The sequence below is a fragment of the Saccopteryx bilineata genome, chromosome 3 (genome assembly GCF_036850765.1).
Source record: "Saccopteryx bilineata isolate mSacBil1 chromosome 3, mSacBil1_pri_phased_curated, whole genome shotgun sequence".
NCBI lineage: Eukaryota > Metazoa > Chordata > Mammalia > Chiroptera > Emballonuridae > Saccopteryx > Saccopteryx bilineata.
In genome coordinates, this window is record NC_089492.1 from 29,719,854 (window position 1) to 29,741,531 (window position 21,678).

Consider the following 21,678-nt stretch of genomic DNA (forward strand, 5'->3'; position numbering starts at 1 on the left):
TTGTAAACCTTTTTAGGCACTCATGAAATCATTCATTTTTGTGCTACAGTGGTGGGACTAGAGAACAGAAAGATAGCGATTATTATATAGTGTTATAATAAAGAATTTATCTAGTTCCATAGCCTGGAGTCTCCAGTTCATGTTAATATGATAAATTATGTTAATTAGACACATATAAAGGACAACCTTTCGCTTTACTGGTTTGATACCATGTTATTACAACTATTAATGATGTTTTGAACCTATTTTCATCATATATAGGGCTTCTCTTGTATTTTAAAGAAAAAAAATATGCCAAACTTCTCCAACAATCTGGAATTTTATTCCATCCATATACATGCATAGTAACAACATTTGTTGAGAAATTATTTCTATCAGAAGTAGAACATTATCTTTGTGATCACCAGGTGCAGTATTGCTACTCTTACATTTAAATAGATCTTATATATGAATTAAATTCATACTTGCAGCATTGAGTTCAGGGTTTCAATTCAGACTGTGCCTTTCAAAAGATAAAACTGATTAATACTACCTCATTTACTTACAATACTGCTTCCAGTAATTTTGTTCATTCTTTATAAAGTATTGCATTTAACAGCAAAGGTTTAAAAATTGAGACAGAGCTGCATCAGCGAAAGAAAATACAAGTACTATACAAGAAAAAAATTGCCATCTTCATTTAACATACATTTTTAAGATTAAGAAAATGGACAGAAACATACGGCTACATACAAATGCAAAGCCTAGTGACTAAGAGAAGGTATTTGCTAAAATATAAAGTGCAAACGGAGCCTGATTATCCAAGAATTGAAATCTTAAGGCGAACTTATAGCATGTGTATTTAGAACATCTTTGCAAGTTATATTTTAGCATATACGTATATCTGTAACAGCATATAAGAAGAAATCAAGATACACAAGTGCTTTTGAAGCTATTTCTAAAATGCTTTTCTGTAGTTTGTGACTATTTTCTTTAAAAGCTACTATACAGTGCAAACCATATGTGCTACACAATAACTATACAATAACATTACAAATGACTTTAATATAAAGTTTTTAAATAAAAAATAACATAACCACAGCTATGAATACTGCTGGTAAAATAAATTAATTCTTTTTTTTTTCTTTTTTTGAAAATGGCACCAATAATACACTTTACTAATGGACTGGAATGAAATTACACCTTAAGTCTTCAACTCAGCCATAATGAATTATCTCCTGACTGGACCGATGTAATTCAACAGCTTTTGTTTTTGTTGTTTTGTTTGCTTTCTCTGGACTGGGTAGAACAACATACTAAACACTGGTACCAAAGGTGACTGACGTTTATTTAGTTACTTATTTCATTTGACGTGTTCTGCTGCATGTGACGAGCAATAAAACTTCTTGTGAGTTATAAAGTTTGAGAGGTTGTTGAACTGGATGTCACACAGCCGGCAATATTTCCCACTAGTTGGAGCCTGGGTGGAGCCATTCACACCTTTTGTTATACTAGACAACTGTTCCTCTGTGGAGGGAATTCCCGGGGATACGTTCTCATTTGTGGCTAACGGGTTCTCAGAGATCCAAGAGGGAGATTTGTGGCCATCTTCATGCTGAGGATTCTGGGAAATGTTCTCTTGCTGGGGATTGGTGGCAGGTCTCTCATCTTGCTTCAGTCCACCGTTCACTATTACCATGCCTCTATTTTTGGGCAACAAAGGCAGGGGGTCCTTTTTCGGCACAGCACACCCATTTGAGGAAGCCTGACCTTTAGGAGATTCAGTTTCCACATTTGTGCTTTGCTCCATGTCAGCATTATGAATGACAAGAGAACCGGAAATATAATCAGTTGGCTTTATTCCATAATATGGAGAAAGCTGGTCAGCTCCTTTTGCTTTCTTTATTGCTCCAGGGTAAAGGCATTGTGGGAGAAACAAATGTTTGTTTTCTTCTTTTGTAGCAATAAGCTGAGCGGCTTCACTGAAGACTTTCAGGCCTTGCAGGGTGGCTAAGTGTGATGAAAATAAGTTTCCATTGGGGGAAGGTTGCTTCAGATTCCCATTTTTCTCACATTTTATTATGCTTCTTTCATAGCTGACATCTGGGCTGTTTCGTTCACTGTCTGGATTTGGAAACACTTTGCTTTCAAGTTGGCCCAGGTCATTACGCTGATGGGCAGTGACCGGGCAGAAATTCTGCTTGTGGGCCAGGTAGTTTTCTACCTTATTGAAACTGATCTTGCACACAGTGCACTCGTGGTAGTCCAGCAGCCTTTTGGGAGACGTGGTGGTCCGCTCAGTCTGGGATAAACACTTTTTGCTGAGATCTATGGGCACGTCCATCTCTAGGCAGGAAACACTGGAATGAGTAGTGTCACATTTTGACACCGGGACACACTTGTTGATCGTCAGAGAAGTTTCCAAGTGCTTTGAGACAATTCCTGGAAAGATATCACATCTTGGGTGGTAGCACTCTCCCAGGCCCTCAGTGGGCTCCTGAGTGGAGGTACAGGGACTGCTGAGGTTGGCTACATCAAGAAATCGCTGTTGTGCCAGTGGAGGTCTTTGTTCTTGTTCCGGTAGGCACATCTCATACATCTTCCTTCGCTTGCGTGTGCGCATGGTTCTCTGCATGGCAGGCACTTTGTTGGAAGCAGACCTCTTGAGTGGCGGGTCATGGCGTGTAGCACAATAGTACTGTTTGTGGACCATGTACGTTTCATGCCGGCTGAAGGTAATGTTGCAAGCTTCACAGGTAGTCTTATTTGGGTCACTTTCCCCATCCACTAGGGGGACACTGGGATTTTTCACATCAACAGGTTTTCCATTAATTTTATCATCATTGCTACTGGAGGTGGAGAGCTTCTTAGCTTGAGTCGAAAAGTCCTTGTCGTGGCTCTTCCCATTTGGCCCAATTAAATCTAAAACAGTGGAAGAATTGATGCAGGATGTTGGAAGAAGTGGATTCTCAGGGTCAGCAGAATGACCAGCTGGGTTGAGAAGGTTTACAGAGGTTTGGCCAGTGTTGGGACTCACAGCCTCAGACATCTTTTCTGAAACTCCAGGGAACTCTGGGGACTTGGCCATCTGCTGCCATCGGCTGCTGCAATAATGTTTTTTGTGCACTAGATAATTATCCAAATTATTGAATGTTATGTTACACTCAAAACAAGTAGCCCCCTTGGGCATCAAGGGGCTGTAAATTACAGGAGGGTAGCTACTGCTTCCGTGCCTCAGTCGCCGGTGTACCAGCTCAGACATTTTGGCTAAGATCTCTGAAGCTTGAGGGACCATAGTGATATCTTGCGGAAAAGCAAACTGAGAGAGAAAAGGACCCACAGGGAAAGAAGGGCCGATATTAGGCTGGACTGGAGATGAGGCAAGTCTTGGACTAGAGGGCTCAGACTTTATTTTCGTGTAAGAAAAGCTTTGTTTATTTGTTGTGGGCTGTATCTCTGGTCTCTGGTTAGTGAGAAAGAGCTGAGTCTTTTTCTCACACTTGTCCAGCTCTGTGTCAGAGCTCGCATCTTTAGTCTGCATGGCCTTTTGGCTCTGGGGGAGTTCACTTCTGGTCAACAAGTCTGTGGCTGGCTGTAAGCTGTCTTCAGTCCCACTTGGAGAGTGTTCCATGTCACCTTCTCTGGGAAGTTTGCCTCCGGGGACATGGAGCTCCTGGTGCTGCAATAACTCCCTCTGAGTCTGGAAGCCAAAGTGGCAGTGATTGCATCGGAAGGCAGCTTGAGTGAGATGGGAGAACAGGTGTTGGTGAAAGTTGATCACAGAATCAGCATTGTAGCTACAGACAGTGCATTTTAGACTAGCACCAGGGGGGAGGAATTCTTCCATTTTCACTCCTGGAGAGACATATAAAATAAGAATACTGAGAATCTGATGTGTTGGTTTTGTAACAATATAAACCTTTACTAAGGACATACTGTCTTCAATACAACCACAATGAATGGAAATCTTTCACAATCTTCTTTGTGATATTAACTTTTTTTCTTGTGACATCTTTCACTATGTGTGATAATAGTAATAGCACTTTATAGTTTCCAAATCACTTTCATATGTATTATTAAATCACTATCTCCATTCTACAGGTCAGGAACAAACATAAAGATGTTAAGGTAATTGATTATGATAATAAAGCTATTCAATAATGGAACCATTAATGAACCTCAGATTTCATAATTTCTAATCCAATAACTTCTTATTACAATACTATGTTCCACACGGGAAAGAAGTAGGCATTCATTAGAATTGATATTGATAACCTGTGTGCAAATCAAATAACCCAGTGCACTAGATTAGGTTTTTATTCAAAAGAATCCAAATAGAAACCATTTTGTAAAGTAATTAATGACCTAATTTATCTTTGGTACAAATCTAGAATTTTATTCATTGGTTTTGCTGAACATGGTTTATCTCTATCCAGGGCTGATATTTAACTGGCAGACACCAGTATACCAATACAGTCAGTTCAGGCTAACATCCATGCTGTTTGATCACCACAGACTATTTCTAGTTATTAATCATTTTGAATATTACCAATGACTGGTTATACTTCACTGTGATAAAGTGATTTCCAAGAAAAGTATTTTGGTCATTCAGATAATGTAGTATAAATTTCTTATATATATTTGGTATTTGCCCTGGCTCACTGATTCTAAAATCCTTGGAATTTTGGTTAATAAAAGTAATAAAGGTGTCTTTTGTTATGTTAATGAGGTGACCTTTGGAAAGCCCTTAAATAACCTGAGGATGGGAGGCTTATTGTCCAGAACAGGATCCTTGTGATTAAAGGGTTGAAACTTTCAAAGTTTTCTCCCACCTCCACCCTCCTGGGAGAGGGTAGAGGGGCTGGAGAATAAATTCAATGGCCAATGGCCAGTGATTTAATCAGTCAGGACTATGTAATGAAACCTGAACTGGGGTAGGGCAGTCTTGAGTTCTTAACCTGTTGGATCTGACTCTATCTTTTGGTACACCGTGTCAGAATTGAGTTAAATTGCTGGACACCCAGTTGATACCCAGATAATTGCTTGATGATGGAGGTGGGGATGCCTTTTCCCCAATGTCTTGGAATTGGGGTCTAGACATGTTTACTCACAAACGTTAACTCTAGTTCCCACTTGGTGGTTTATGGTTAAATCAGGCTTAGTTTATCCTCTCTGCACTCTAGACTAAAATGATAATTGCCTTTTATATTTATAAGCTGAAACACAGCAGAGAAAACCCAGTCCAACAGTGAGAAAAAGAAACTTCTTATTTCTGTCTCTTTTTCCTCTCAGCTAATCCAATACTCATTTTCTTATCTAGCTGAAAAGATCTATCTTTACTTTTGTTCTGTATATGACTTTACTCACCACCTGAAGACAACCAACACGTTTCTGCTTCCCCTGCTTTACCACCTACATAAAGAAGGCTCATAGGGAAGAAAATGAGTAGAAAGGAAATTGTGTATTTCTATATGTTCAAAGACGAAGCTTGTACTGTACTAGAACCTTGGAGATTGACGCTATTTTTTTTAAAAACTCAGCACCTATTTTAGAATTTTACTTATTCAACCCAAGCAAAAACACCAGAAACAGCCTACAAGTCCTGTATTACAGATTCTGAAGAACTGTGATTCCCAAACTTTGATTTGTTGTATCCAAGAAAGCTCCTAAAATATCTAAAATTAATATAATTCTATTTAATTAGCTTCAATTTAACAAAAACAGGGGAATTGGATACTAAGTTATGATACTAATAACAATTGGGCGTACAATTCCAAAATCAATGAGATTGGTTACCACCTTGATGTTAAGAGCAGGCTTGAAAAAGGCTCACTTGTTTTTCTGCCTAATTTTCCTTAAGAAATTTCAAAACATAGGACTAAAAGTGATTTTATGTCATAAAAATCAACTAAACTGTTATGATACACACTCTGGAAGTCAAGAGCATTTTATAGATCCATATTTAAAAGTTAATTTCTCTCAAGTGTGATTTTAATTGGATCCATCAAAATAACAGCTTCATTCCAATTCAGCAAACACTTATTTTTATGTACCTACTCTATTTTTTCTGCCATGTGGGAAACAGTATGGTCAGTTTGCAAAGATCACTTGACACTTAAATCAATGAATATTAATGGCAATATACAAAGGGTATTGAGACTTTCTAAAATGATGCTGTTTTACTTCAGCTGAAAAAAAAAGTAGAATTGATTGGCCTACAGTCTGAGGATAGTAGTTGTTAGGAAAAAAATTCAGAACCGAATCCTTTGAGTAGAATATAAGTGACATAGCCATCTGGTGCAGCAAGTTAGGTTTTGATTTTATTTACCGATATAATTAGATATAGATGTATGTATGTATGTATGTATGTATGCATGTATGTAGAGAAAGAATGGACTCTCCTGGAACAAAAGAGGAAACATGGGAGGCACTCACCACTGTGTGAATTCAGGTGCATTTCTAGAGCTCGGGCATTTGAGAAACTCTTGGTGCATTGTGGGAAGGGACACAGGCTGGAGATCTGGGGAGCACTGTCTTCATTTTCTTCTGACACTGGAGCAGTTTCCCTTTGCCTCCCACTGCAGTAGTACATCAAATGGGCTTGCAGATTCCGCTCACTCCGATACCAGATGCCACAGGACTTGCAAGGGAATATATCCTCTGTAGACAAAAACACAGGGACATATTAGCTGCTGCCCATTTTGGAGTAAAGCAGCATTTGGTCAATTTGTCTTAGAGACTGTTCCCAGGTTCTGAGTTAGCAATTGGACAAGGAGTGATGAGTGTAGTTGTGAATGTTGTTCCACAGAGGAGGACAAGGAAATGTTACACAATTTACCTTTCCACAGACTCTTTAGAAAGTGGTACAATAGGAGACACCAATATTCAATAAAGACATAAGATATTATTTTGAAATTGTTTAAATTGTATTTATGGTTTAGAAATATTTGTATGTATAAATAGCAATGTGAATTGTTTCTCTGATTAAAAAGTAAGAATCTAATGGCTGAACTAAAGTTAGTCCTGATGTCAACCCCTGAGATCGTCTTTTCATTTAATAAATTGATTAGAGTGCCTACTATGTGCCAGGCTCTGTGTTGGGTTGGGTATAAAAATGAAAGATCACACAGCTGTCATTAAAAGACTTAAGGTCTCCTGGGGTTGCTGAACAAATGGTCAGATAATTAAATTAGCACGTGATGACTATTATGACGGAGACACTGGAGGAATGCATCAGGCACTGAAACAGACTCTGGACTGGTGAGGGAACTCACCTGGGGGAGGGAGAAGGAGGCGGTCAGACAAGGATTCAGAGGGGAGATGAGGACATGTCTTAGCTGAGTTGTAAAGAACAAAGTCAGGTGAAGAAGAGAATTGGGTCTTCCTGACCCAGGGAACAAGCCAGGGAAAGCCATGGTGGCCTGAGAGAGCATCTGAGTGAAGGCTGGGAGGCTGTACTACTCAGAAAAAGGACATGATGGGAACCAGGACAGATGAGGCTGTAGAAGCCAGGGATAGACTATCAAAGACCCTGTCAACTCTCTTAAGTTTAGATTTTTATCTCAGCAGCTAGAGAGAACTACTGAACCATTTTAAGCAAAAGACTGACAGAATTGGATATTTTAGAACCCTGAGTTGAGTTTTGAAGGTAGTGGATTTGGAAGGAAGACATATGACTGGTCAGAGGTAACTGTGGTAATCTAAGTGAAAAATAACAGTTTGTGTTGCTCAAGTCATGTAATATTTATTAAGTCCTGCTGTGATATGCATTTTCATGCATTTACTCATGGAAAATTTCCCCGTGTGTGTGTATTTTCCTTTCATGCATTTATAGGTGAGGAAACTGAGGTTGAATAACTTGCTCATGACCACATAAGTGGGTGAGCTGGGATTGGAACTTAGTGTAAACACCTCCAGATGCCTTAGTGGCAAGGGGACAGAGAAGAAGAAAAGCTATATTTAGGAAGTAGAGTTGACTGGAAGTGATTACCACTGCTTTGCAATTAGATGTTAGGGCAGAGGGCAAGGTTTCTCCTCTGTTCCTAAGCTTCTTGTTAGCAGTTCTATTTCTTTCATTTTTACAGGGAACAGATAATGGAGAGATGATGAGTTAAGGCTAGAGCACATATTGGGTGACAAAAACTGACATTGTGTTGAGCAAACCTGGCACTTTTGTAGTGAAAGCTGGATCATAAGAGTTATTGTGTTATCAGAGGCATGCCCAATAACTCTATAAATTGGAATTAATCCAGGCTGGGATATGTGGTCACATGATACATATAAGATTTTAAATTCCTGTAAAAAATACAGAAGACTATAGGAAAGATAGAAACAGCTGATTTGGGATTTGTATATTGTATCGTTGGTCAAACCCATGATAATGAAGAAGATGATGTTGAAGAGGTAAGGAGAAAACTAAGGATCTAATTCTAGTGAATGAGAAGTAAGGATAGGCCCTGGCCAGTTGGCTCAGTGGTAGAGCGTCAGCCCAGCATGTGGATGTCCCAGGTTTAATTCCCAGTCAGGGTACACAGGAGAAGTACCCATCTGCTTCTTTACTCCTTCCCCTCTTGCTTCTCTGTCTCTTTCTCTCTCTCTTCCCCTCCTACAGCCAAGGCTCAATTGGAGCAAATTGGCCCAGGCACTGAAGATGACTCCATGGCCTTCGCCTCAGGCACTAAGAAGAGCTTGGTTACTGAGCAACAGAGCAATGCCCCAGATGAACAGAGCACTGCCCCCTAGTGGGCTTGTTGGGTGGATCCCAATGGGGCACATGCAGGAGTCTGTGTTTGCCTCCTCTCACAAAAAAAAAAAAAAAAAAAAAAAAAAAGAAGAAGAAGAAGAAGTAAGGACAGTAAGTGCAATATAGAATTTCAAATGAAAATTATAAACAAAAATGATATGTGACCCCTGTCTATTATTTAGGCCCTCCCACCAAGTTAGTTACATTTACACTGTTCAGAGCCACATTGTTTAATAATGTGTCCATTGGAGTAGAATGAGTTTAACTAATTAGCTAATTTCAGAATGAGAAGGAAGGTTGTCTGCATCTATGCTGATTTATTTGGGATTAATAGTTAACTTGTTACAGAAAGCAAACAAAGTTTCCTCTCAAAAATCATCAGAACTATTATAACATCATACATAGGAGTCTCACAATAATATAGGTACCCCTAAAGAGTCTGGCAACAAACCTTTTTTGCCTCAAATTCAAGCTGGACCTCTGTTATTTCATGTTTCTCACTATGTGAATCAAAGTAAAGGTCCATCAAAGAAAATAACTATATTTACATGAAGGGGACCCAAAAATAGTAGCTTGGGTTGGGTCCACTGGATCCCCTGGTTGGAGGCAGACTACTTTCAGATAAACCTGAGAATTTTGTTATTCTAAAGGATGCTGTTACAGCAAGAACAAAATTATTGTTGAATACATACACATATGTAAGTAGATATAAATATACATTAATATCAAGACAACTTTACAGTCTCTGGGTTTCTCTTCTGCATCATTCAGTCTCAGGGACTTTCAAGGACATTTTTGACTAAATGTAATATTTCACTTACCCACTAGCTTTAGAATCTATTCTCCTCTTAAGATGTGACTGCTACTCATGTTTTCTCACAGAACTAGATAAAAGCAGAGCTGAGTGTATAACTCAGATCTTCAGACTCCTAGACCACTGATTTTCTGTCATATAAAGTGTCATTCTGTATGTTCAAGGAATTGCAACCTAAGTTCAATAGTCATTTTAACAAAATATAAAAGAATATTTGCCAGGGCATATTTAAAAATTCTCCATATAAAGTATTCTACGCTTATATGTATTTTTCCTCCTATTCTTATCTTTATATTTTGTATGAGTTGTTGTCATAATTTGTATAGGCTAAACTTCCTCTTCATTAGTATATCTAATGAAAATTGGATTTGCATTCCTTTTCTTTAGGTTTTTAAACTTTATTGTCCTTAAAGAATACCAAAATCACTCTATAATAAGAGCATCAAGAAAAGCTGTTGGGCTTCTTATAGCTAAGTAGCTTTGATTGTTGTTTAGCTGGTTTAGAATGTCATCTTTTAGTGTGTGACATTCAGGAATCCAACCTGAAATGAATAAATTTAAGTTTTGGTTTTTTTTTTTTACCCACATGAGAGGCAAACATACACACACATACACACAGTTAGAAGATAAACTGAAATCACAACACTAGAAAAAAGTCTATCCCTCGTTGCCTGTCAGTAGACATTCTTTTTTTCTCTCTCATAAATATCCATCATCACTACAAAGCTATTGTACTGGGCTATTGCACTCAGCACTTACTATTGACAATAGCTGTAGGCAAAATAGAAGCCATGGCAGCTTGCTGAGGAAGCAGCTGAATTGAGTCCAGCAGGCGCGCAGGGTACATCCCTTCTGTAAGAGTCATCTGACTAGCAGCTTGTAGCCTTGAGTCAAAATCCACCACAAAGGCAATTAGCTCTTCCCCCTCAGAGATGGCCTTCGTAGTTGTGCACCAAAGCTGACCCCCTATTAGGAAGAGAAAAAAAAGAGAAAAAGAGTTGACACAGAATGCTGGACCCTGCTGTACATTAGATTGATGTCAGTAGCACCTTCTCATGTTTTTCACATCAGTCTCTCCTGGGGTGGAGTGTTTGATCAAGACAACAGCTGCACTACCCTTTCCTCCAAAGTGGAAAATTGTACTCTTTGCATCAAATGAACTGTTCAATAGCCAACAGTAAGAGAAGACTAAGAACCAAGTATAGACCTAATCTAGAGAGTTTTGTCAATTCATGGCCTTCGGGGTTTGCCTTAATCCTTACCTAACCTGTTAATGGTCTCGTGCCTAAGAACAAGCACGGCAGGGATCCAACAGCAGAAAGTCTCTTCAGGTGAGCCTTTGAAGTTAGTCATTCTGTACCTTGTGGAAGTAAGACGTTCTTTGCCTCTCCACCTCCCTCTTTTCCTCCCTCACACTTTATTATATCAATACCAGATGCCCAAAACTACAAAGCAAGTAAACAAAAGCTCCTAAACATCTACAGGGTTAAATATTAGTTAGTTCTGCGCTCTATTATGTCTGCTAACATTTTTTTTTTTTTTGGCTGAGTGATCTTTACTTATATAATGTTCCTTATAATGTGGCTTCTTTATCTCCCTTTACCCTGATTGAACTTCCTGAAAAGAAGATATGCCAAAGATCTTTTTCAAAAAGGCTTATTTAAATAAAGATTTGTTTAAATGAAAAGAACTCTTTCTTCAAACACTAAGATATACTCTGGCTCTGTTCTTCAGATGATCACGTGTGGTGCATTAAAAAGAAAATTAACTATGCAAGTACATCTTCTAATGTATTGGAATGCGATAGTGAATGCTCATTTATTTAACATGTTTAGACAGGCAAAGCACTTATATTTTGTTATCTACACTCTCAGGCCTAGATACGTATCCTATACAGTTATGGCTGAAATAACGTGGCATACTTGATATGTTATAAAAGCTTTTTTCCCCCCTCTCATTGTGTATATATTGCAAGACTGTATATTGTACTCATTAAGCAAACAAAAATTGTACCCATTCTGATAAGTAACATTGCTCTGTTTATCTTTCAGCAGTATGGTCTTTTCAACTGCACTTCATTTTTCCCACAATCAAAGAGATTGTAGTTTTTAAACGATTTGTGGTAAAAATCTGGTGGAGAAGATAACACCCCCACATGATTTGGCAGAGTTGCATAGAAGGGCGAGGACATTGTTTTGGAAGAAACTCGGACAATTAACTAAATCAGCTGATTAAATTTTAAAGGTAAACGAACAAAATGCCGTCCATGACAATAGACGTGTGCGAGAAAATAAAGCTAAGATTACAGACTTCAAATGAGTATGCAAGTTGCAAAGTGAGACACAGATATACTAAAATACTAGAAAATAACATTTTTTTTCCACTTTGACTCTAACGTATCTGAAAGCATACAAGTTTAACCAAAGCTGGAAAACAGATGCACTTTGGTGCTGATTTATTTATTTACAAATAGAGAAGCTAAATGGCATCATTGTGGAATCAATGGGCATTCAATGTGCTAAGTTGGTGGTATTGCTGCTGGTGACACCTCCCCCTGGATGTCTTCTGCTATCGGCTGCTGTGCCTTCTCTGATGTACATACAGATCCAAACTATTTACAGCTGCAGACAAAGGTCGTCACTTATACCTCGTCTCCCCCCGGGGGACACAGTGCATAAACTGAGCCTGTGGAACAGGCCGCGGAGAGTGGAGCAAGGCAGTCCCTTTATTTCAGGGCTTGGTCTTTTGGAGTCATCGGATTTCAGTGATGAATGGAATGACTGACATTATCAGTAATAATGTGTCATTATTAATAAATTTACATCATTGGTAAATCCAGCTATAGTGATTCTTCACAAAAGAAAAGTTGTGAACTCAGTTACCCGGGAGAAATAGCAACTTTAGAGAAAGTACTACCCACAGCTAATCTTTTCTTTATCACAGCAGTGAGCTATGTCGAAGGACAAGTCAATCCTTGAGCTCAAACATGGAACCAAACAGCTCCAATAAATAAATAAAATAGTCTTTATAAATATTAAGTGCAGAGGAAAGTAAACACACACATAAAAAAAATGATTTTTCTGTGTTATTAAACAGCCTGGCAGTTGTAATGCATACCTGTGGTTTCAGACACACTCAGTAATGTTTCACACTGTATGATCTTTATCACTTTATCTCCTTTTATGGTTCAGTCAGAGCATATCTTTTTAAAGGTTGAATTAGAATGAAAATGTACCGTGTAGACTTGATGAGGAAGTCAGTTGTCTTAGGTTTGGATCTTACAGATCATTCATTCATCCATCAGCTATTCATGAAACTCTGCTCTGTGGCAGCTGGGTGCTACGACTTCACGTGCAGCAATACAATTAGAAGCAGCACACAAATAAACATAAATCACAATACCACGTGGCAGGTGTCGCCACCCCTTAATCCTAAAGAAAGTGTGAGAGGAGCAAATGACTGACACTTCTTGGGGGGAGTCAGGTAGGCCATCCAAGGTGACTTTTTGATTGGCTCATGAAGAATAGAGCACAACAACAGAAGTACATGTACGGGTACACCGTTACCGACCGAAGTAGGAGCATGCATGCAGTGCAGGACTATGGAAGGGCCTGACTGGTCCCGACAATGGCTCCGAGGCCAGCAAGCCTGGAGCCTGGCGTCTGAGGGAGGAAAGGTGGTTATGAGCAGTGGTGCACTCGAGCCCGCCTGTTCTGGACCACAGCGCAGAATGTTGAATTGTTAGGAATTCTGAGTGCTGGTTGATGTCACATTGGTAAACTGAAACTGGCCATGGTGAGAGCTGTAGCGATTTCCATTGGAATTGGCAAACTTTACAAGTCAAGGCTTCCTTCCAGAAAAAGTGTATAGAGCAAGATGACACAGCTTTGCATGTAAGGTAAAAACTGTGTGTTTGGTTCATGGTGGGAGAGATGGTATATTTTGGAGTGAATGAATGACCAGGTTCTTGACATGGATTAGCTCCCTCCCCCAGAATAAAGATCTCAGGACAGGGAGAGTGAACGGAAGGTAGGAAGTGTTACCGTGGGAGCTGTTAGAGGCCGTTGTACTAGTTCAGCTGTGGGAAGTGTAACTTGTGAGGGAGAAAAGGGAAAAGGGCCACTCCAAGAGCAGGGCCCAGAGAAGACTGGGGTGATTTCGTGAGATGAGGACAAAAAAAGCTGCTGGAAATGACACAAAGGTTTCTGGTTGGGAAACCAGAGGGGTGATGCCATTCATGAGGCAGTAAAGCTGGTACGTTAACAAGTGGTGCTAAGACAACAAGGAGAGAATTGGTGCCAGTTAGGAGCACTTTAGCCCGACAAGGCTTGGTGGTTTATGTACTTCATCTGTTTGATTCTGTCAATCACTCAGTGAAGTAGGTGTTATTGTCCTTATTTCAGAGTTGAGAAAACTGAAACTTGCAGAGAGGTTCATTAACTTATCTAAAGCCACACATGTGGTCAGTGGCAGAATCACAACTTAGGCTTTTGTGTGTCCAGCTCAAAAGCCCAAGTATGCAGGTGCATGTGTGTCGTACACATGTATGTATATGTGTATGCATGAAAATACTAGATTCTGCATTGAAAATGTCACACCTGAGGTATGGGAGAGACTTCTGGGTGACTGTATCTAGGAGGAAGTTGGAATTCAGAGGAGATATAAGGCAGGAGAAAAAGAATGTTTCGGAAGTCATCGGCACATTCTAAACGACCGGTGTTCTTTACCTTACTGTGGTAACCCAGGGAGGGCGCAGTGTGTAAAGAGAAGGGTGGAAGACGGAAACTTGGGGAACATCAACATTTAAGGTGTGAGCAGAGGATATGGAGTCATTTAAAGACAAAGAGGACATATATTTGGAAAAGTTAGAGGGGACCCAAGAGAATGCACCACAAACATTATGGGTTGGCTTTTTGAAACTGGCTCAGTTTTTTAGATGGTGAATGTAGTATATACGACTTGCTGCAGTTATTTATAATGAGAGATATCCCAAGTATTGTCACATAGTTTCAACTGCTGATTAAAATAGAATATGCTAAGTGTGATTGCTAGTGAAATATATACTCCTATCTGGAGGGAGCCTGGACAATGGAATCAGACTGCCAAGGTGCAGATCTTGGCTCTGCCACTTATTGGTGACTTTGAACTTGTCACCTGAGCATTCTGCTTCTCAGTTTCCTCACCCTTGAATATGGGGATGATGATAATAGTACAGAACTTACAGTGTTATTATGAGGATTAAATAAACTAATATATGGGGTGGAGCAAAAGTAAGCTTTTAGTTGTGAGTATGTGAAACACAGAGTTTATTCTTGTATCATTATTTATTAATTCTTGTATTATTTTCCATACAAGCAACTATAAACCTATTTTGCCCTATCCTGTATGTGAAAGTTTAGGAACAGCATCTGACAAACGGTGCTATATAATTGTTAACCACTAGCGTTCTAGTTTGGTCTGATTGGGGCTATTATTCTCATTTTGCACTGCTCTGCTATATCCAAGAAATCAAACCAGAAAGGAAAGACAAACCTATGAATTCAATGAGCAAATGTACCTATGTTATACTGATAAGAGCTAACCCATTTCAGGAAAAAAAAAAAGTTAAGGGTCCCTCCCTTTGTGAATCACATACTACATCTTGACTAGTTAGGAATAGTTTCTAGCAATCAACGTGGGGCTGAGGAGGCAGGAGAACCAGTCTCTCTCCCTACTGCTTTTAGAGCTAGGGTAACTATGGCCAGCTAATTTACAACAGAAGGGAAGGCTGTGGTATTCATCTTCATTAAGAAGTAATCCGAGTGCATGAAAATGCTAAAGCATGTTGATGTTTGGCTCTTTTGGTATCTTCACTGATTGACCTCATGCTAATGGAAACAAATCACAAGGTATTATGCTTGGCTTTAAAATGAGAGCACCACCATCAAACAAAACAAAACAAGACAAAACAAAACCCAGGACATTACAAGTATTGGCAAGGATGTGAAGAAACTGGAACCCTGGGCACAGGTGATGAGTGTAAAATGGTTCAACCACAGTGGAAAACAGTACGGCATTTCCTCAAAAAATTATAAATAGAATGACCGTGCCATCTGAATTGAAAGCAGGGTCTGGGAGATATTTGCACGCCCATGTTCAGAGTAGCAGTATTAAAACAGCTAGCACATGCAAGCAACCCAAGTGTCCGTGGACAGAAGAACAAATAAGCAAAATGCGGTGTACACATACAATGGATGTTATTCAGCCTTCAATAGGAGGGAAAGTCTGACAATGCTACAAAATAGATGAGCCATGAGGACGTTATACTAAGTGAAATAAGCCAGTCACAAAACACAAATACTGTATTAGTCCCCTTTATACCTAGAGTATTCAAAATCAAAGAGACAGAAAGTAAGGTTTTTGGTAGTCAGTGGCTGGGGGCAGGTGGAAAGGAATAGTATTGCTTCATGGGTAAAGCATTTCAGTTTTGCAAGATGAAAATAATTCTGGAGAGCAGAGTGGTAATGTTTGTACAACAGTGGCAATGTACTTAATGTCGGTGAACTGTACACTTAAAAATGGTTTAAAAGTAAATTTTATGTTGTATATATTTTGGGAAAAAATGAGAGTACCATTTATTCACTAAAAAAAAATCCACCATGGCCCTGGCCGGTTGGCTCAGTGGTAGAGCGTCGGCCTGGCGTGCAGGAGTCCAGGGTTTGATTCCCGGCCAGGGCACACAGGAGAAGTGCTCATCTGCTTCTCCACCCCTCCCCCTCTCCTTCCTCTCTGTCTCTCTCTTCCCCTCCCACAGCCAAGGCTCCACTGGAGCAAAGTTTGCCCGGGTGCTGAGGATGGCTCTGTGGCCTCTGCCTCAGGCACTAGAATGGCTCTGATTGCAGCAGAGCGATGCCCCAAGATGGGCAGAGCGATGCCCCAAGATGGGCAGAGCATCACCCCCTGGTGGGCATGCCGGGTGGATCCTGGTCTGGCGCATGCGGGAGTCTGTCTGACTGCCTCCCCGTTTCCAGCTTCGGAAAAATACAAAAAAAAAAAAAAAAAAATCCACCATGAACCAAGTGCTCAGTCATAGCAAAGGATGGGAATGTAACATTAACAAAGTGTTTTTCATACGAGAAGGTTCAAAACAAAAGCAGAGCAGGGTCTCCTCCCCTCCCAGTTTTCCTAGTGAAGTGACTTTAACTCTCGACTACTTGAAAGTCAGTCCCTAGTGGAAGGAAGTTGCTGCTGAGATGCAGTTCACTTTATTTGGCCACATTAACCATTTTAATTTGAATACATTTGGATAGCTGTGTAGATCTGAAAATTGTGAGTTCTTGCTTACTCCATTAATTTGGGTTTCTGCCTGTGTTCTGAGTGCCAGTGGACTGATCCTGTCAACTTTCTATGGATATGAAGTTTAATAAATCTAAAGAATGGTTTCTGTAGCTTTCATATGAGTAGTATGCTTACTACCTGGATTTAAACCGAGAGAATTTTCACTGTACTAATCTACACTAATGACAGATCAATATAAACACAAATAGAATTCTGTAAAGGTGTTGGGTGTACATATGGAAATATTATGTGGGTTTCACTGATAAAACTCTTATAACTTCCTTTGCATAGCCATTCCAAAGCAAATGATCTTGGTTTAAGGGTCAACATGTTAATTATGAAGCACAGCTGATATCCCAAATCACTGAAAATTTATTCAGCCTCTGCAAAGATGAACTAGAAAGCATTTGACTGGTGGGTCAGAAACTTTAGTTCTAGACCTGAATTGATGATTAGTTACTGGTGTAATCTGGAAGACTCACTCTACATCATCTAAATAACAGCCCTAGGCTAGATACCCTCTTTAGATTATTATCATCAAGTTTTAAGCAACTTTTAACGCTTCTAAAAATAATGTGCTAATAATAGTAGTAAGCACACATTTATTAAGTGGTTACCAGGTGCTGTGAGATCATGGGGCTGGAAGTGTAAGTTATTCAAGGTCACATAGCTAGAGGGAAATGGGAGGGAGACAAGGGGACATGGGAGATGGAATGTGAACGAGGCCTTTTGACTTTGAAGTCTGTATAAAAAAACCAGGTCCCACCTCACGTGCCATGTTCACTAGCGACATTGTACCTTACCTTGATTACTCAGTTTGGGTAATCAGCACAGTAACCTCTCTGAAATCAGAAACAAAATGATTCACTTTCTGAAACAGTGTCAAGATTACACAATGGTGAGACATAGCTTTTAAATGCATTGTTACCATCTGGAGAATAATGTCTATATTTGTGATATTAGCACAACTCCTGGTTATCTTCTAACATGACTAATAAACAATTATAACAGCTAACACTTAGAAAGCACGTACTATGTGTCAGCTACTGTTCTAAACATTTCATACATATTAAGTTCATTTGATAATATTAAATATGAAGGCAACATTTGCCCAATTCCCTGTTTAAATGGCAAGTTCAACTGGATACTAAAAGTGCATAAAAAATCTTGACTACTCTTAATCAACACTGATTTCTGGGTCCCACTCCAGGGGAGTGAGGTTTGGGCTTCAGTAGTTTTAGGAGGTCCCCAGAGGGCTTCATGAGTCTAGAGTTAATTATCACTGGCACAGGGTAAGTGCCTGCAGATGGATAGGGTAGAAAGAGTGAGACTCTATGAACAAAAGAGTCTCTTGGTAAATCAGTATTTCATAGATGTGTTCAAACAACCCAGAAATGTCCATTTGGAAACTCAGAAAATGGCACTTGAAAATAGCTTGGAATTTCCCCTTTCCCTTAATATTGGAAGAATATGGGAAGGATGAGTGAACAGGTGAAGACAGACAGAAAGAGAAAAGATGTAATGACTTAGCGTCTTCTTTCAGGTGAATAAGCCAGTGAGGAACTTGGTACGTTTGTGAATCATATTCAGTTTAATAATGTTTAATTCTTTATTATTTGAAGGTATGTGACTTATTAGAAGTGATCAATAATACCCCCCCCAAACTGTAATAAGATCTTATTGTGCAAACCAGAGCAAAAAATGCCATTCCTATTGCATGGGCATGAAGTCTTTATCAAATGGCATCGGGCACTGAAGCAGCTATCTGGTCCCTCCCTGGCTTCTCCAAATGGAGAGGTTATTTCAGGAGCCTCTGTCTGCCGCTTACGCTGGAAACTCGGTCACTCTCCCCACTCTCCACACCCGCATGCCACTCCTGTCACAAATAAAGGACAAACACGTTCAAGGTTCCATAGAAAGTAATAACTACTAAGACCTTGATGTTCTTGAAAAACTATGTACTTGCTGTTCTAAGTAACATTTCTGATCAAAGTTCTTGTACCGACCGATATGTTTCCTAACAGGAAGCTTATAAATTTTTCTCATAATTGCTGTCAAAACCGCAGTGAAGTGTACTGCAAGTTTCGATAATAAAGAAGAAAGTCACAGTTCAAACTCGATTATATTTTGGAAATTCACACTCCTCTTACTAGAAGCTGTGGCCTTAAATATCTCTCCATCCTGCCAAATTTTTCACTTGCACTTTTTATTATTTATGAAATCAGTGTCTGCACAATGTCATGCAGACCTCTGCTGATAAACTCTAATTAAGATTAAGGCAAGCCTTTTGGAAAGGATCCCATCATTAGCAAACATGATAAACACAAAAATACTCCTTACTTGTCAACCAGGAGCAATTCAGTAACCTAACAGTATTATCTGTTGCTAGGTTACAGAGCTGACAAAGCTTCAATTATATTGTTCGACCATACCTATAGAGTTCTGTATGAGCAAAACGTTTCCAGTATAAAAGCATTTAACTTCGTCCATGCTATCTGCAATTCACGGCTTCTTACAATGGTAAAAATCAGGTTAATAAATTACATAGCACGCTGAAAAATCTTTCCCATGTGTTATGTCTATACATGTTTCTTTCTAATTTATCTGTGTGATTGATAGACGCTTGGCTTTGTAAAAATAAGGAAATACAAGCAACGTGCAGCTGTAAACCTCGAGCAAAACTACGTCTGGGCTTATCAAGATACGAACCAAAGCTTAGCATAAAAATACACAGCAAATTGAACCAATTAAATCACATTTAGATTTTGTATTACTCTGCCTCTATACGGAGAAGGATAAGGAGCCTTAAGCTCATAGATAGGGATACCAGTTTGAAACTTTATTGTAAGCTAAAAAGAAAACCAAAAACAAAACCCACACTTGCTCACGTAGCAATACAAAAGAATTTGCTTACAATCATCATTTATGCTAAAGACTTCTAAAAGTTGACATTAGTAACTTTTACTACATAGGATTAAGTCATTAAGTCTTACTTCTCTTTTTAGATTCGGAACTCTGGGGGAAAATATCAATAAGACAGTCTCCCAAATTCAGACATTTGACAAGGAAAAAGAAATAGCAAAGGAAAAAAAAACCCCACTTGTGTGAAAGGAGAAAGTCTATGTGAATCAGAGATTCATGATGATTTGATCATGGGTGATTTTTTGTGGTTTTCATGAATATTTGGAGAAAAAAATTAAGTGTGCATAAATGAACCAGCATTTTAAAAGAACCCTGACCCCCCTCCCAAAAAAAGAAGTTATATACTGTATTACTATGGTATTTTGATTTAGGATGTACAGTGATATTTCTGCATTATCTAAAACTCTATCCCCTTCACACGAGTAATAAAAGAAGATGGTCAGTTGATGATCAGAGTTTAGCCGATAAAGATTACATATTGTTCTATCAAGGAAATCATGATATATCTTAGGCGCACAAGTAAATTAAAGCTACTCTCTGGGTGGGGGTGATAAATGGGCTGTTTAACACACACACACACACACACACACACACACACTCATAAGGGCATTGTGTTTTTAGAGGTGGAGGAAACAAGCCTACTTACTTGCTTGGCCATTACCTTCTTTAATTTGTACTAAATAATTTGAAAATCTAACATGCTGCTCACTTGTGAAATGTAATCTTTTCATAACTGGAAAGCAATTGGTCAGAATAAATTCTCTAAAAGCTAAATAATTGCCCTATTTCAACATCACACGTGCTACACCCCGATCTCAGGGTTTTGACATTAACACAGTACGTATATCTATATGTAGCCACATTGTCTAATACACATTTTATAATGAATTCAAATCCAATACTGTTGAAATTCTTGACAGTGGAGTAGTGCAAGGAAGAGAACTTATAAATTATGTGTGCCCCTTCTTTGAAAACCGCCGTGGAGGCTTCTTTGTGCATTGGCAAATACAGTAGGAATATGAGGTATTGTGTGGATCCTCCTGCACAGCACCTGATAAAAGAATAAAGAGCTGTGACATATTCTTAAAACAATAGAGGAATTAAAGGGAAACAATGGGCCAGCTGCTTCATTAATACAATCAAAAGGGAGCCCAGCACAGAGGAGTCCAGATAATTAAGCACTACTCTTTTAGACCTCTTTTCTATAATAAAATTGCTAAAAAATGTATTAACTACTTCATAGTTGTTAGATAGATCTTGCACTTGTTTATTTAGAGTTGATTAATGCCTTTTTTTCTGTATGCAGCAACATGCCAACTCATAGTTTACAATAGTTTTTGAATAAAATGGAGTGAGAATAATTGATAAAGATCTGTACAATACACAGCAATAAATCAAAAGCATTTTGCAAAAGGTCTTTCCTGTTTTTAAATTATCTTTAACATTTTTCATTTGTACTTATAGGCAATGCAGAGCATTTGGGGCATTCAACTTGCCCAGGATGGCGCTCCTGACATCTTTTTATAGAGCATCCTAGCAGTTCTTGAGAGAGGGAGAGAAAAAACATCAGACTTGGCCAGCAACTCAGGAGTGTCCCTTTGGTATATGGGCCAAAGGAGAGGACAGACTTTTTAAAAAAAACCTTTTTTGCCTTTTACAATCAAGACAATTAGACACAGAGCAGAACTACTTACCAAATGCACTATTTATCCTTCATTAACTTGATTATAGAATTGAAAAAAACCCACTTTTTATGCTCTTTCCATTAAAATACACTTTACAATTTAAGATATTAAGGCTCTCGCTCTTCAACTGTCAGTCAGCAGCCTCTCCTCTGATGTAAATAGGACACTGAATTGCTTAAGAACTGGAAAATTGTGAACCGACTGTTGTGTGCTGAATG

At 39.0% G+C, this 21,678-nt stretch overlaps 1 protein-coding gene across 2 annotated transcripts in view; it reads right to left on the reverse strand.

The window, feature by feature from the left end:
• Window positions 1-320: 320 nt before the first annotated feature.
• The window catches only part of ZFPM2 (zinc finger protein, FOG family member 2), a 493,438-nt gene continuing 472,080 nt past the window's right edge, over window positions 321-21,678 (reverse strand). For both annotated transcript variants that reach the window (XM_066265837.1, XM_066265836.1), the window contains 3 exons: window positions 10,296-10,502; window positions 6,415-6,639; window positions 321-3,834 (listed from right to left, as the gene is read on the reverse strand). In XM_066265837.1, the coding sequence (XP_066121934.1) occupies window positions 1,343-3,834; window positions 6,415-6,639; window positions 10,296-10,502 (2,924 nt within the window). In that variant the 3' untranslated portion in view covers window positions 321-1,342. The remainder of the gene's footprint in view (window positions 3,835-6,414; window positions 6,640-10,295; window positions 10,503-21,678) is intronic.